The sequence below is a fragment of the Megascapheus bottae genome, chromosome 1 (assembly GCF_031878675.1).
Source record: "Megascapheus bottae isolate mThoBot1 chromosome 1, mThoBot2.hap1, whole genome shotgun sequence".
Lineage (NCBI taxonomy): Eukaryota > Metazoa > Chordata > Mammalia > Rodentia > Geomyidae > Megascapheus > Megascapheus bottae.
The window spans coordinates 78,766,511-78,782,105 of NC_143509.1; the positions used below are offsets into that span (position 1 = coordinate 78,766,511).

The following is a 15,595-nucleotide window of genomic DNA, read 5'->3' on the forward strand; positions in this document are numbered from 1 at the left end:
CCAAGGAAACAACCATCCCATTAAAAAATGGGCCAAAGACTTAGAGTCTTCTCTGAAGAAACAAAAATGGCCTATAGACACATGAAGAAATGCTCAACATCTCTGGTCATAAAAGAAATGCAAATCAAAACAACTCTAAGATTCCACCTCACTCCAGTTAGAATGGCCAGGATCAAGAAAACTAGTAACAACAGATGCTGGAGGGGATGTGGCCAGGAGGGATCACTACTACACTGCTGGTGGGAGTGCAAACTTGTTCAACCACTATGGAAAGCAGTATGGCAGTTCCTCAAAAGACTGAACATAGAGTTCCCCTATGACCCAGCAATTCCACTACTAGGCATTTACCCAATTGTCCAGAAACAAAATCAGACTAAATCCACTAGCACAATGATGTTCATTGCAGCAATATTTACCATAGTAAAGATATGGAACCAACCCAGATGTCCCTCAGTTGATGAGTGTATCAACAAGATGTGGTATTTGTACACAATGGAATTCTATGCTGCTGTCAGAAAGAATGACATTGCCCCATGTGTTAGGAAATGGAATGAGTTAGAAAAAAATCATATTAAGTGAAGTAAGCCAGACTCAAAGGAAGATAGGCTCAATGGTTTCTCTCATTTGTCATAATCAGTAGAAACCTTGGGTTCTACTAGCAAAGATTTACAGTAGAACAAAACCTAGATACATAAGGCCATAAAGTATGACGCTAAATGAAAGGACCTCTAGGATATAGAAACAAAATTCATATGAGTAACTGTTGTCCTTAATATACTATGTTGTCATCAATTTTGCTATCCCTTGATTATCTCATATTGTTACAGTATCTCACTTTGTTATCTGATATATTGGATATATTTGTATTTGGTTATTTGAAATTGGATAGGGAAGGGGGGAAAACAAGATGAGGGGTGGGGGTGTGGGGGAGGGAAACGGGGACCAAGACATGAGAAAGGGTATCAATGTACGTGAATTAATGTACCTTCTATCCGGCAAATATAATGTAACCCTTCTATTAATTACAATAAAAAATGTATGAAAAAATTTACAAATCTCACTTATTCATGGCAAAAAAAACACAAACCAAAAAAAAAACCCTAATCAAACAAAAAAAAAGAATTTATATCCTTTTCTGGTATTTTTTAATTAATTTATTGCTGGCTTCAAAGCACAATCATTACATCTCTAGTCTCCTGAATAGTTTGGATTACAGATGACAATGTCAGGCTGAATTCTGTAATTTCTTAATGACATTAAGCATTCTTTTGCTTTCTTTTTGTGTGTGTTGTGTATATGGTTGTGGTGGGGGGGGGGGTCATGAGGCTTGAACTCAGCCTGGGCACTGTCCCTGAGCTCTTTAGCTCAAGGCTACCACCCTAACCCTGGACCTGTGCATTATCCCTGAGCTCCTCAGCTCAAGGCTATTGCCCTTGAGCCTCAGACCCAATTCCCATTTCGTAATGATTAATCGGAGATAAAATTCTTATAGTCTTTAGTGCCCAGGTTGGCTTTGAACCAGGATCCTCAGATCTCAGCCTCCTGAGTAGCTAGGATTATAGGCGTGAGCCACCATGCTTAAGCATTCTTTTAGTGAAAACATATTGCCTTTCCAAACACTTATTTTTCTGATTTACCATTATATTTGTCCCTTAAAATTGATTTAATAGAGATGGATTTTTCTAGTTAAGTTTTAACACATACATTGTGTAATCTGGCATTTAGATACCAACATATTAATGTAACTATCATTTATAACAAGATACCTAGACAAGATAGAAAATTAACCTAGAATAAAAATCCAGAAGATAATAGTTAGATCACCCTATTATCATACATTACATATACAGTGTTATTTTCCTCTTTGCTACCTGATACACTTTCCTAATGCCAGTTTGGTATAAAATGAGACCTAAAGCTACAAATCCCGACATTCCCTAACATAAACACACTTGTGGAACAGCAGTAGGGCTGTCTTTGCACTTTGCTTTGATCATTCTCAAGGGTTAAATCAACCTCTAAGCCTCATGTACAGATTTCAGTTCTTCCTGCCATATTCCTTTAAATAAACGTTCTTCATATCTTTCCTTTAGTTTTTTTTAAGGTATACTTAGGGCTCTCAATATCTCATTGATCTGGAGTGTAGGTCATTTATAGTTTTGCTCCCAAATGAGTTTTATAGGGGGAGGATGGGTCTAAACTTCTGTACATCCACATATACCATTCAGACTATGTAACTAAAATACCACAGAAAAAAACACAAACATAAATTTTCTTTTCAGTAGGTAAGCTACTTTTGTTCATTTATTTAACATGAGGATGCAGAGCTTCACAGGAAATGGAGTAGTCTCAAATTCCTGGTCTATCGAGAAGATTTCTGATACATTGATTAAAACTACATGTAGAAGTTTTAGCCTTATGCAGGCTGTCCATAAATTCAAAAACTCAAGAATGAAGATAGTTGGAAGGAGCACTGATAGTACTAGCTCTACAATACTCTATATCAACAGCAAAGAAAAGAAAGGTTCTTAATTTTTTCTCTTAAGAGTATTTTTCTATTTTGTTTTCTAATTGTACTGAAACCTAAATAAAGATGAAGTTTTCAAAAGCCACACAAAGCTCTGATAGACTCATATGACTTGTCTACCCTATGAAAGTATGAGGATTATGTAAATTGCACATTCTTCTTTTCCTTCTTTTGGCTATCCTGAGGTTTTCACTCAAAGCTTCAATTTCCTGGAAGATTGGACTAAGCCACAAACCCAGGACATTTTCCTGCTCTAGTTACTTTCTGGATAGTTTTAGGATCTTACCAAGAGCTTCAGAGCTCAATCTTCCTACCTCTGACTCCTATACAGTTGGGATACAGATATGTACCACCATGTCCAGCTTGTTGGTAGACGAGACCTCAATATCTTTTTGACAGGTTCTGGCACTGAACCAACATTTCCTGCCACTACCCCAGGTAGCTGGGATCATACTCCAATATTCCAGGTTAACTGCTATCTTCTTTTTATCTAATTGTACTGATAATGTAAATAAAAAAATCAAATTTGCTTTACTGGGTTAAATACATACAAGTTTACCTAAAGGCAAGAAAACTGTTAATCAAATCTAAACCATGCAGTACTCTCACACACAAAAAAGGAATTTCCCTCCTTTATTAAGTTCTTATTTTAGTTTATATCCATTTATGGCAAAAAAGGTATGCCATTAAAAAAAGTATGAATATTTTCTTATGCTTCCAATATCTATCCCAGCTGATCACAAGTAAATTTAAAAGTAAAACATAATACGTACAATATACCATCACATTTTCAAGTTCAATTTTTGTTCAAATGGCTCTTTTAAAAACTGACATTTGGGCTGGGAGTTTGGCCTAGTGGTAGAGTGCTTGCCTAGCATGCACAAAGACCCAGGTTTGATTCTTCAGAAAAAGCTGGAAGTGGTACTGTGGCTCAAGTGACAGAATGCTAGCCTTGAGAAAGCCCAAGGACAGTGCTCAGGCCCTGAGTTCAAGCCCAAGGACTGGCAAAAACAAAAACAAAAAAACCTGAAATTTATAATTAAATCGATGCAGCTATGTAATTAATCTGGCAACTGAATATTGTATCTAAAACTTAGTAACATAAATTAGAGGTGAAAAACTTCAAGAAAGATTTTAGTAAGGATGTAGGGTACATGTACACAGAGAAGATATGTGTATGCTAAGTTTGGTTTTTGGTTTTATCTTGCTTCTTGAGTAGGAGAATAATTTCTGCCAAATCAGTCAAGAGAAGAATAAAACTACAAATTGTATGTACTTTTAAATTTTCAAAAGTGTATTTCCTTTTTTCTGATGTTACAATAAAAATTCTCTATAAAACTGTTAGCTAAAATGTAGGTAAGATTAAGTTGTGTCTTACTTTATTATTGCCAATATATTGAAGATTATGAGATAATTGTTTGGACTAAAGCAGAAAATTGAAAAATGGTTTTCAAATATTTAAAGAGGCAGTAAATTTTTCTCTCCCTGTGAAGTTTTGGACTTAACAGTGTAAACAGAATTTTCTAAAATAAAAACATTGGGTTTACATTTAACATCTCTAAGATATTTTTAAGTTCTTTTATCTCTTAAATACTATCATCAAGAGATGTGTTTGTAAAGTACTCTATAAGATTTTAACACTGTCAATTGTTTTCCATATGGAAATTACAGATAATATTCACTAAGTAAAATGAAAATATTACCTGATTTGTAAGGCACACAGTTATCTACAACATCTAAAGTGGGATTTATTAGATGAACTGCAATTAAGTTCTCAAAACATTTATGTAACTTAGATAGAAATAAGCAAGTATTCATATAACATGGCAAAACAGAAAGGCATTTCAACTATCATTCCTTACATCTGAAATCAAAAGATTACTGATGTAGCACTTGAAAGAGGTCCTGGAGAGATTTGCTAAGGTGATATACAGTGAGTGTTCAGTGCTTTACAGGGTAGGAAAATTCATTTCTCTTCTACTCAATAATGCATCATTTCCACCACCCAAAGCCTGGTCTCTAGTCCCACTATCTAAAGGCTGCCTTACATTAACGCTTCCTTCATTGTTACCACACAGAGAAATTACATTATAAAAGGCTTCCAGATCACTCTGTTGAAAAGCAATTGCTGGTTCCAGTACTGTTCCAGGAGCAAGAGAACTGTTCCCGACAATTCTTAGGTTGATAAATTTGATTTTCCAAGTATTTTCCACAAAAGGGCACCGGATAAGTCCAAAAATTTGTTCAAAAATGCCCAAACAATTGTTTCCTCGGTGGACAGTCCCTGCAACTCCAATCATAACTAACCCATGGGGTGAAGAAGCACACTTCAGTCCACGAGAATCGAGGTTGGGACTGAGAAAAAGGAATTCTTCTTTTACTAGTGACAGCAAACGAAGGCTCACAAGTTCTGCTCCATGGTAGTCTACCACATTTTGTTCTGAGGTGTTGTAATAAAACCTAAGCTTTACATCATGCCAGAAGTGCTGTGGCCCCCATTCATCTTGAGGTGGTCCCAGGAAAGGATTCTGAGAATTAAGAAGTTCAAAAAACCAATGACAGAATTCTTCTCCAAGGCGGCGAAAATCGACTTTCTCAGCTTTTTTATCTTCTTTTCCCTGCTAATAAAACCAAATAAAAAATAAAGCTCAGACTTAACTAAAATCTACTTTTCTACTTTCCTGTCTACCTGGTTGCATGTACAAGTTTTAATGTACAAATTACAGAAAGGGGAATCAAAATACCTGTGAACTTGAACTACTGAATTGATTAGGCATAGGAAAAGGAAAATCACTTTAGTTTAGAATCCTTCATGTTATACGGCTCACAATCTAGCTACCTAAGTTTAGCTGCTAGGTAGGTGAATTGATTCCTTCAGTCACAGTTATTCAGGAGGCTAAACCAAGTTCACTTGAGCCCAAGAGTAGACTAGACTGGTCAACTCTCTTTTTCTTCTATTGTCTAAACCCAGGGCCTTGCATATGCTACTGCGGAGCTACCCTCTTAGGTCTGTGACATTTTTTCCCCTGATATAGAGTATCATTACTTAGCCCAGACTGGCCTTAAACTCATAATTCTCCAGTCTCAGCTTTTCAAGAGCTGTGATTACAGGCATATGTATGGACCCACCAAAGTTGAAATATACAGGTATAAAGCCAGGCTTGATGGTTCATGGCTGTAATCATAGCTACTCAGGCAGGAGGGTGAGATCTGACCATCACAGCTCAAAGCCAGCCTGGTTCAAAGCCACCCCAGGTACTTAAGATGGTGAGACTCTTATCTCCAATTAACCACTAGAAAACAGGAAGTGAGACTATGCCTCAAAGGACCAGAGATGAAGAGCTTAGGGCCAGTGTCCAGGCCCAGAGTTCAAGCCCCATGACCACCACCACCACCACCACCACCACGAAAAAGCAGGAATAAAACAGAAATGAAGGAATCATTTGTGTAAGTTTATTGTGGTTGCAAAACCATACACATTCTATCTGTTAAAAGTTTACAAACACTATATTTCAAACATATTATCTGATTCAAACTAAATTCCAATGAAGTTGATAGAATTTTTACCTTGCCTAAAATATATTGTCATTTTCTATGACAAGGATGGATTTTATACTCTTGTTTCTCTTTTTTCAAAGAGACTGTCACTACAAAACCATACCTATCAGTGACCTACATATTACAGAACACATATCACATTTAAATAATAAGAGCTTATATTGAATATGTCAGCGCACTGCACTTAAGCATACTTCCTTCTATGATAATAATAAGCCTATAATACAGCTGCTGAACCCACAGATTTCATTCATGGTATATTCTATTTCTATGCTATAACCCCCTTGGCCAATTACAATCATTTACCAGATGAAGGAAATAAGCCTCAGAAATGTCAAATAATTATTTGCCCGAGTTCACCTAGTATATGAAAGACATTAACTTGAAGTAACATCTGTACAGTCTCAAATTAATTTTCTTCTTAGCACTTTATTTTTAAAAAAATCTTTAGAAGATCCTAATTACCTAGATTTCAAGCAATTCAACATTTAAATATTCATTCACTATCTAAAAATGTATATTGGATATACAAAGAAGTATGAACAGTCAATAAGACTGGAAAAAATTACCACATGATTTTTTTCTATTTAAATACTTTTTTAAATAAAATTGTTGCACTGATACTAAAAAAAAGTTGTAAAAACTGAGAAAAGAGAGCCAAGGCTGGTGGCTCATGACTGTAATCCTAGTGGGAGGCTCTGATAGAAGATCATGATTCAAAGCCAACCCTAGGCAAGAAAGTTCCAGAGACTCTTATCTCCAATTAAGCCACAAGAAAGCAGAAAGTAAAGCTGTGGCTTAAGTGGTAAGTGCTAGCGAAGGAATTCAGGGACAGTACGCAGTCCTTGAGCCCCAGGATCTGCACAAAAAGAAACAGAGAGATAGACAGACAGGGAGAGAGCTGGAGAGAGTGAGACAAAGACTTTACACTAGCTTGTTTTAAAGTGAAAAAGAAAAAAGTTATATTCTAAATGTGCCAGTGACTCATACCTTTTATCCTAACTACTCAAGAGGCTAGTTCAAAGCCAGCCCCAAAGAATTCCATCTCTAATTAATCAGCAAAAGGTTGGATTGGGTGAGTGCCTCAAGTGGTAAGAGTACTAGCCAAAAAAGTTGAGTAAGCATGAGGCTCTCAATTCTAAGAATGGTACTGGTATAAATAAATAATCTTATAGTTTACTATATAAAAAGCCAACAGTCCTTACTTGATCAGGGAAGAAAACATTTCATTATAAATAAAGTATTATATTATAAAATATTATATACACATCACTGAGGGTCAGAAATCTTTTCTCTCTTGTTTTATTGGTCTTTCCGTAGGATACAAAAACATCAAGTAGCAATAAACTTGAAAAAATTTTAAACCATGTACCCTTAGATCTATAGTATTTGTGGTAACCGACAGATCAAAGGTTCAGTCTACCACTACAAAGATTCTAATTTACCTGTTGAAAGAGTTGGAGATCCTCTGTCTTTGTAACTGATTCTGGTGCTTCCTTCAGTTTTGGTTGTGATTGTCTTTTCCAGTAATCCTTTGCATGCTGAATAAGATTGTGTTTTTCAGTAGCTGGGGATACAATAAGCCCCTGTGTTGCCAAGTACTTAAAAATGACTTCTCGATGGACTTTTCTACGCTTCAGAAGTTCTTCTACACTTTGACTATACACTAGTATTGCACGAATAGCATCTAAGAAGAAAATTACAATGATTAATATAACATCATAAGGCCCTTAAAAATTTGTCAAGTATCAGCATAAGTTCCATTGAACAGCGTTTAAGATTGTCTAAGGTGGGCTGGAAGTTTGGCTTAGTGGTAGAGTGTTTGCCTAGCACGCAATGAAGACCGTGGTTCGATTCCTTGGTACCACATAGACAGTGGTGCTGAGGCTCAAGTGGTAGAGCTCTAGCCTTCAGAAAATCTAAGGACAGTCCTCAGGCCCTGAACTCAAGCCCAGGACTGGCAAAAAAAAAAAAAAAAGACTGTCTAACTTATTATATTTAAAAACAGGAAGTGGGTTGTCAGGTTTTCCTTTTAAGATCTTTTATGCTTTTCACTTGTTGCTTGAAAAAAAAAAAGGACTTTTTTTTCACTTTTACAAAAATCATAAGATTCTAGCATGTTTTTTATAAGAATTATTTAAAAATATGAACCAGAAAATTTTTTCTACTAAGGCCCACAGATCTAACGTCATACACCTCTAAAAATCATGAAAACACAGCATTTTTAGATGGAATGCCATTCCAATCTCTTTATTTTACATATAATAAAACTGAAGAAAATAAAGCATTTAAGCATTCAAAACTAGGCAAGCTTAAAGCCCTAAACTCAAACTCAATATTGGCACAAAAAGAGTATAAAACATAAATCAATAAACATATTCTGATGTCTACAAAATGGCAGTGAAAGTACGGTTATAAGCATACCTCTTAAAGATTTTAAGATACAAATTATTACTAGTATCTTTGAGGCTCCCATTCACTTAGGGCTAGTTTCTTTACCTACATCACAGAGCAACTACTATCCTAGATGGTTATTTTTTTTTATACTGAGCAGCATAAGTATGTATCCTTAACAATATGTGTACTATGGTTTTAAAAAAATGCTTCACAGCCAGGTGCTCATGGCTCATGCCTATAATCCCTAGATACTCAGGAGGCTTCTGAGTATTGTAGTTCAAAGCCAGTCAAGGCAGAAAAGCCTAGAAACTCTTATTTCCAATTAATTGCCCCAAAATTCTGGAAGTGATGCAGGGGCTCAAGTGCTGGCCTTGAACAAAAAATGATTAGGGACAGCAGCCAGGCCATGAAGTTAAGACCCAGGTCTGGCACCAAGAAAAACAAATGTTTTATAAATTCAATCCATTTATATGTGTATGTGTGTGTTTATAAACACACACATATATATAGATATAGATATAGATATATACACATATTGTGCCTCTCCTATTACTAATACTGATTCCCTTGTGCACAGGGAAATTAGTAGGAGGAGCATCCCTTGAGAGCTTATGAGTAATGCAGAATTTTGTGCCTTCTCCAGAACTAGTCATTCAGACTATCTTTTTAAATAAAACCACTTGGGGTGTGCAAAGATCCCCACAGGTTCAATTATGATGCTGTGGTCCTCAAGCTGGGAATGCTATTAGAAAGAGAGAGATGTTGTCTAGTTGGGAGAAGTAGGTCATTGGAAATGTGTTCTGGTCAGCTTTAAAACTTATTCATTCCTATGCTCCCTCTGATTCCCATTATGAGAAGCTCTCCCAGAGTTTCTGCAGTCCTGATTGTCTGCCCCAGCATCTACAGACTGAGCTCTTAGAAACCATAAGATAGAGTAAGACTTCCTCTTAAGTCATAGCAAAGCAAAACTAACCCAAGTCTTGGTCTTCACTACAGGAGGTAAGGTCAAACTTGTTTTTCAGGTTGGTAGCTCTACCCATTAGTTGTCAAAAGTTATGTGATTGCCAACATGGGAACTGGTAGCAAGAGAAACACACTAGCTTTTCCCTTTATTGCTTTTTAAAGAGCTTGTCTTTTTAAATGTCTTTTTTTCCCCTGAAAAATGTCTCCTTAAAAATTTTAAACAAATTTTGTATTGGAAAGTGTTCTCATTATGTGCTTGGACTCACTACAAATAATCCAGCATTTTTACCTATTATGCTTTTATATTTACACTGGCCATGATTTTAAGAAGGGCAATTAGCATGAAAAAACACAGATATGTGAGAAGTCCATTAGCACACTGGGCATGGTAGCTCTGGCCTGTAATCCTAGCTACTCAGGAGGCTGAGATCTGATGATCAAGGTTCAAAGCCAGCCCAGACACAAAGGACCTGAGACTCTTATCTCCAATTAATCTTTAGAAAACAGGAAGTGAGGGTTGGCTCAAGCCTAGGGAGGTAGCCTTCGGAAGAGCTCAGGGCCAACGCCCAGACCCAGGGGTAGTGTGGTAGCCTTGAGCTGAAGAGCTCAGGGACAGTGCCCAAGCCGAGTTCAAGCCTCATGACCCACAAAAAAGGGGGGGGGGGGATAACATGAGCCTAAAATCATTTTCAGTCTGAGTTTCTTTTTAAATTATTTTCATGAGTAGTTGTACAAAAGGGTGGTTGCCATTCAACACATCAGTTTATATGTATAAAGCATCTTGATCAAACTATTCTTCTCCATCCCTCCCAACCCAAAACTTATAGGAACGTCTCCCATTAATGTTCAACATAAAATGCTACAAATGACTTGAAATCTACTTTCCTCTAATGTGTATTCGACTCTAAAATTAGCCAAGTTCTGGAACACCAAAATCATGTTGGAAAAATCTTGGCTTCCAAAAAAATGTTTTTTGTTTTTCGGTTTTTCCTTTTTTTCTTTTTTTTTAAATATTTTTTATTGTAATTAATAAAAGGGTTACATGATATTTGCCAGATAGAAGGTGCATTAATTCACATACACTGATACCCTTTCACATGTCTTGGTACCCATTTTTTCTTTTTTTTTGTCGTGGGGTTTGAACTCAGAGTCTGGGCACTGTCCGTGAGCTCTTCTGCTCAAGGCTAGTCACAGTGCCACTTCCATATTTCTGGTGGTTAAACTGAAGAGTCTCATGGACTTTCCAGCCCCTGCTGGCTTCGAACCTGAACCTCATATCTCAGCCTTCTGAGTAACTAGGAGTACAAGGCCTGAGCCACTAGAGCCCAGCAGAAGTGTTTTTGTTTTTGCTCTTTTTTTTTTTTTTTTTTTTTTTTTTGCTTCCTTCTTAAATTAAAGCGGCAGTTTTTAACTAGGAGACTTGAGAAATAAGTGTCTGAGTTCCTCAGGCGCCCAAGCTTGAAAACCACTGAGCAGCATCTTGTTAGAAATGAGAGGCGAGCAACCTAAATGGGCTCAAGGATGTAATGGGCAACAAGACCTGCAGGGGTGCTCCAAGTGGGAATGGAGGCGGCAGCAGCGGGCCGGTGTGGGAGGAACTGAAAACAAAAATTTTAGGGAGTAGACACAGGGGTGACATTCGGGGAAGACGGGGAAAGAAAGGGAGTCAGTTCTGAGAAGGAGGTGTCACATGGGCAGGAATTGGGTGAGAGTCTCCTTTCCGGAAAGAGTGTGAGGCTGTTGGAATCTGTATCGAGAAATAGAAATTTGACAGATTTGTTTGTAAAGCAGTGGGGACTTGGGCGGGGACTTAATGGGCAAGTTGACTCCGAGACCTTAGAGGACTGACTTCTTCCTCTTTACTTCATCAACACAGGGAATGAAGGCAAAAAAAAAAAAATCAGGGTAAAATGATTATTGACGCCCTCGGGATCTTCGAACCAGCACACCTCCCCCTGACACTCAATGACTAAAACCTGGAACCTGCGCCACGGTCAGCGCCCCCACCTTCCCTGGGCGCCCGGGCGGCCAGGGTCGGCACCGGGGTTCCAGAACCGTCCCAGCGGCGGCGGTGACTGGCACCGCCCGGGGTTCTGCCCAGCGTGGCAGGAGACAAAACGTGGGGATCCTCGGACTCGGGATCCCCATTGCCACTTCCACGCCCCGGCCCCTCGAGCTGGGGTTCGGAGAGGACCGCCGGAGGAGGAGGAGTCAGCCCTTACCTTGGCGGTCCGCAGGCTGCACCAGGCGGTTGGTGACGGTGTCGCACAGGGCCTGGATCTCCTCGTTGTCCAATAGGCCCAGCAAGCTGCGACAGCCCTCCATCTCCGAGCAGCTGAGTCCCGACATCTCGACCCCCGAGGAGGGGGGAGCGAGGGGACGACGCCAATAAGGCCGCCCGGAAGGCCCGCCGGGCCGGCGCCTAGGCAACAGACACCGGAAGTGCCTTTCCAGTCGTTCTCCGCCGCCGGAGGAGCGCCGAGGTATTCCAGACTCCTGGCGGAAGTGGTAGCTAAAAGCGGTCCCTGGGGAAACTCGACGCTGTCGACGTGTGGTTCTGGGGTAATCTGGAAGCAAAGCATTTCAGTGTCGAATCTACACAGCGAATTGAAACGCTCCCCAGGAGAACTGTTTACACAAAGGAATCTCTGAATCGAGGAGCAGCAGCAACAGCAGCAGCCCTTCTATCCCGAAGAGCGCTCAGTGAATACTGCGCATGTGCGCGGAAGGCGGAAGTACTGGACCGCGGAGCGAACTCCCAAGATGCCGCGGGGCGGGCCAATGGAGGAGGCTCTTCCCCGCCCACCGGCTGGGCTCCCGGGAGCGCTTGAAAAAGTCCTCGGTGGCCACCTTCTGAGTTAGGTGAGCTGGTATAGTTCGATATTCTTAAATTACGTGGATTAAAATAACTGCTTGCTTACACTTATGCGGTGAAAAGTTGAAAAAGAGATCGTCACCTCCCTATCCCTCGCCTGCCGCCTTCTCGCTGCGGTCGGTCCGGGTCCCGCCCGCGCTGCCTTGGGAAAGGGCGGCTACGGTCACGGTTTGGGGTTGGGGATGTGGAAGGCCAATTGCCGAGATCATTACAACGCCATTTACTGAGACTGGGAGCTTCACTCCTTAGCCCTCTTCCATCCCTCAATTTTCTGGGCTCTGGTAGAAATTCCCGCCTCAGATTAGTGGGGGAACCCCCCTGGGAGGAGTCATACGTTGCAGTTTCTGTGACACCAACCCACCTACACCAGAAAGAAATTCATTCTCTGCTAAAATGAGAATCACATTTAAAATATGGTACTTAGGAGGTCTTAGGGCTTCTGCCTGTAAGAGGGTGTGAAAGGATTTACCAAGAAACAGGGTGCTGATAGCTTACCCAGAAAGCTGAGCTCTAAAGCCCGACCGCCAGAAAAAAAAAAAAAGGTGGAAGCGGAGGTGTGTCTCAAGTGGCAGAGCGCCAGCCTTCGGTGAAAATCTAAAGGACAGCGCCTTTATGGGCACAAAAAGTACCTAGAGGCAGCGTGACAAACAGGGAAGCCAAGATGTCTTCCCTTTCCAAAGAGACCGAATGCACCAGTAACATTTCATAGTTTTTTGTTTTTTTTGTTTTTAGTTTCAGGGAGCTGCTGGAATTTTTTTTCTCAGTATTATTTGCCAAGGTGTACAGTCCTTTGCCAGCTTGTACAGTTCGTTTTCAGGTATGGGTTGTCAAAACAGGGCACAGCGAAGGTTCTCCTTGAGTTTACAAGAACAATTTCTATGAAATAGAATAAGACCTTCCTGCCGGAAATAATAGAATAGGTTAAGCCAATTTGAGTTTGGGGCCTTACATTTCACCCGTGAGACTTAGAGGAACCTTTTTTTTCTTTTTTTTTTTTTACTTGAAGTTACCCTTGTTTTAGGGAAATTGAGAGAGGATGGTCCACTTTCTGTACCTTCTTTTTGCTGACTAGGATTTTAGAGCTCCCTGGGAGTTATCTTGCACTTTGGGGAAAAGGATGGAGTTGGATGTTTTTAAAGGCCTGGTTCTAATCATGCTATATGTATGCAAGGCCAATAATCCTTACAGATAGTGGCCTTGGTAACTTGAGGTAATGTCGTATTACCATTTATGCTTAAGAAATAAGGAAAAAAGAGAAATTAGAATAAAATGAGTAGGAATGATTCTTAACTACCAAGAGTAGTAGTATGATTGTTGGTAAGGCAAGGAGGATTAGAACCAATAGTTTTTATATTGTAATAAACATCATCAACATCTCCAAGGGATGTGGCCACAGATGTGATACCGAAGACCCAAAGGTAACAATATTGCTCCTTTTTTTTTTTTTTTTTTTTTTTTTTGCCAGTCCTGGAATATGAACTCAAGGGCATGAACACAGTCCTTGAACTTTCCTCAAGCCATAACACCACTTCTGGCTTTTTTCTATGTATGTGGTACTGAGGAATCAAACCTGGGTCTTTGTGCATGCTAGGTAAGCACTCTACCACTAGGCTAAACTCCCGGCCCCAGTACAGCTCTTTTGAGAGAAGACCAGAATATAGAAAGGAAATTCTCTGAAAAGGAATAAAAAGTTACAGAAAAGGTACTTGGGGTTCTGGAAAGTTAGAGAGTCCATTAGAGATCTAAGTGTCAGATCTTGCATTTGTTTTGATAAGGTTTTAGGAGAGTAGAACGTTCTTGAAAGAAATCATTAATGATAGTGAGTGATCGCACATAAAGTTGTGGCTGGAAAAGGTGTCACCTGGGGCATACTGGAAGATCAATTAAAGGTCTTCTAAAGGTCTACTAAATGTGTTCAGTAGATGAAATACATCTGCACTTTAAAATTTACTAGCTAAATATCAATTATAAAATATACTGTAGGTAACATTTTAAGGCATCGAAACATGAGTAAATTATCAATGAATGTTATGTACGATGCTATTTATACAATTTTTTACTAAGCATAACGAATACTTACTGTGCTAGATATTAAAGAGTCTGAGAAATGGTACTTACTGTCCTTCAAGGAATTTTGCAAGTAAGGAGATAAGATGATATTAAGTATGTAAGTTTATTGTATGGGACTGTGTGTAAATAGTGCCTGTCTTTTTTTCTAGTTCATTGATTCATGTTATTATTTTTCAAGTTCAAGGGTTTGAATTTGGGATAGGTTGGGCCTCATCCTTGCTAAGCAAGCACCTTAGCTACACCTGTAGCCTTCATTTTTTTCTTTTAATCATGAACAGTGCTTGGGCACTGTTCTGAGCACTTTTGCTCAAGCTAAGGCTCTAACACTCCTATTTCTAAGTGGTTAATTAAAGATAAGTCTCACAGACTTTTCTGCCAAGAATGACTTCAAGCCATTATCTCCAGTCTCAGCCTTCTGTAATTAGAATTAGTCTTCAGTTTGGGTCTTAAAAACTAATATTCCAGGACTGGGAGATTGGCCTAGTGGTGGAGTGCTTGCCTAGCATGCACGAAGACCCGGGCTCAGTTCCTCGGTGACACATACATAGAAAAAAGCCGGAAGTGGTGCTGAGGCTCAAGTAGTAGAGTTCTAACATTGAGAAAATCCAAGGACAGTGCTAATATTCCCTTGCCAATGTGCATTACCCATCAATATGCAATAACTTTTTAAAAAATTTGATGTAACATTATATTGGCTTTAAAATCTTGATGTATAGTGCAAACTTATCCATTACTCCTTGAAATTAGTATAAATGCTTTGGTGTGGATATATTTTATGTTCCCTTCCCCTCTTCCTAAATTCATGTGCTGGAAGGTTAGGCTCCCATTATGCTGTTGACATAGTAGATCCATTACGAAATGATCAGATCATCAGGCTGGGTTGCTTTTTTTTTTTTTTTTTTTTTTTTTCTGTCAGTCATGGGGCTTGAATTCTGGGCCTGGGCATTGTCCCTGAGCTCTTCAGCTCAAGGCAACTGCACCACCCCTTGAGCCACAGCGCCACTTCTGGTTTCCTAGTGGGTTAATTGGAGATAAGAGTCTCCCAGACTTTAGTTCCTGGGCTTGCTTTGAACCTCAATCTTCAGATCTCCGCCTCCTGAATAGCTAGGATTACAGGAGTGAACCACCATACCTGGCTCTTGGTTGTTTTTTAAAGGATTAGATATGCTGTCCATTCCACTGCCTTTGATTCCTTGCTTGAACAA

General features: G+C 39.4%; 1 protein-coding gene across 1 annotated transcript; it reads right to left on the reverse strand.

Annotated features, from left to right (window-relative positions):
* Positions 1 to 348: 348 nt before the first annotated feature.
* Positions 349 to 11,950, reverse strand: C1H3orf38 (chromosome 1 C3orf38 homolog). The gene is made up of 3 exons (XM_090347762.1): positions 11,668 to 11,950; positions 7,531 to 7,772; positions 349 to 5,148 (listed from the first exon to the last, which is right to left on the reverse strand). The coding sequence occupies exons 1-3, from the start codon at positions 11,792 to 11,794 to the stop codon at positions 4,477 to 4,479; spliced, it is 1,041 nt and encodes a 346-aa protein (XP_090203888.1). The 5' UTR covers positions 11,795 to 11,950; the 3' UTR covers positions 349 to 4,476.
* Positions 11,951 to 15,595: the final 3,645 nt, after the last annotated feature.

Coding starts and splice junctions, on each gene's coding strand:
- C1H3orf38 (XM_090347762.1), bottom strand. CDS start 11,794: ATGTCGGGACTCAGCTGCTCGGAGATGGAGGGCTGTCGCAGCTTGCTG. Junction 7,773..11,667: donor GCAGCCTGCGGACCGCCAAG/GTAAGGGCTGAC, acceptor TTTTCTTCTTAG/ATGCTATTCGTGCAATACTA. Junction 5,149..7,530: donor ATCTCCAACTCTTTCAACAG/GTAAATTAGAAT, acceptor TGGTTTTATTAG/CAGGGAAAAGAAGATAAAAA.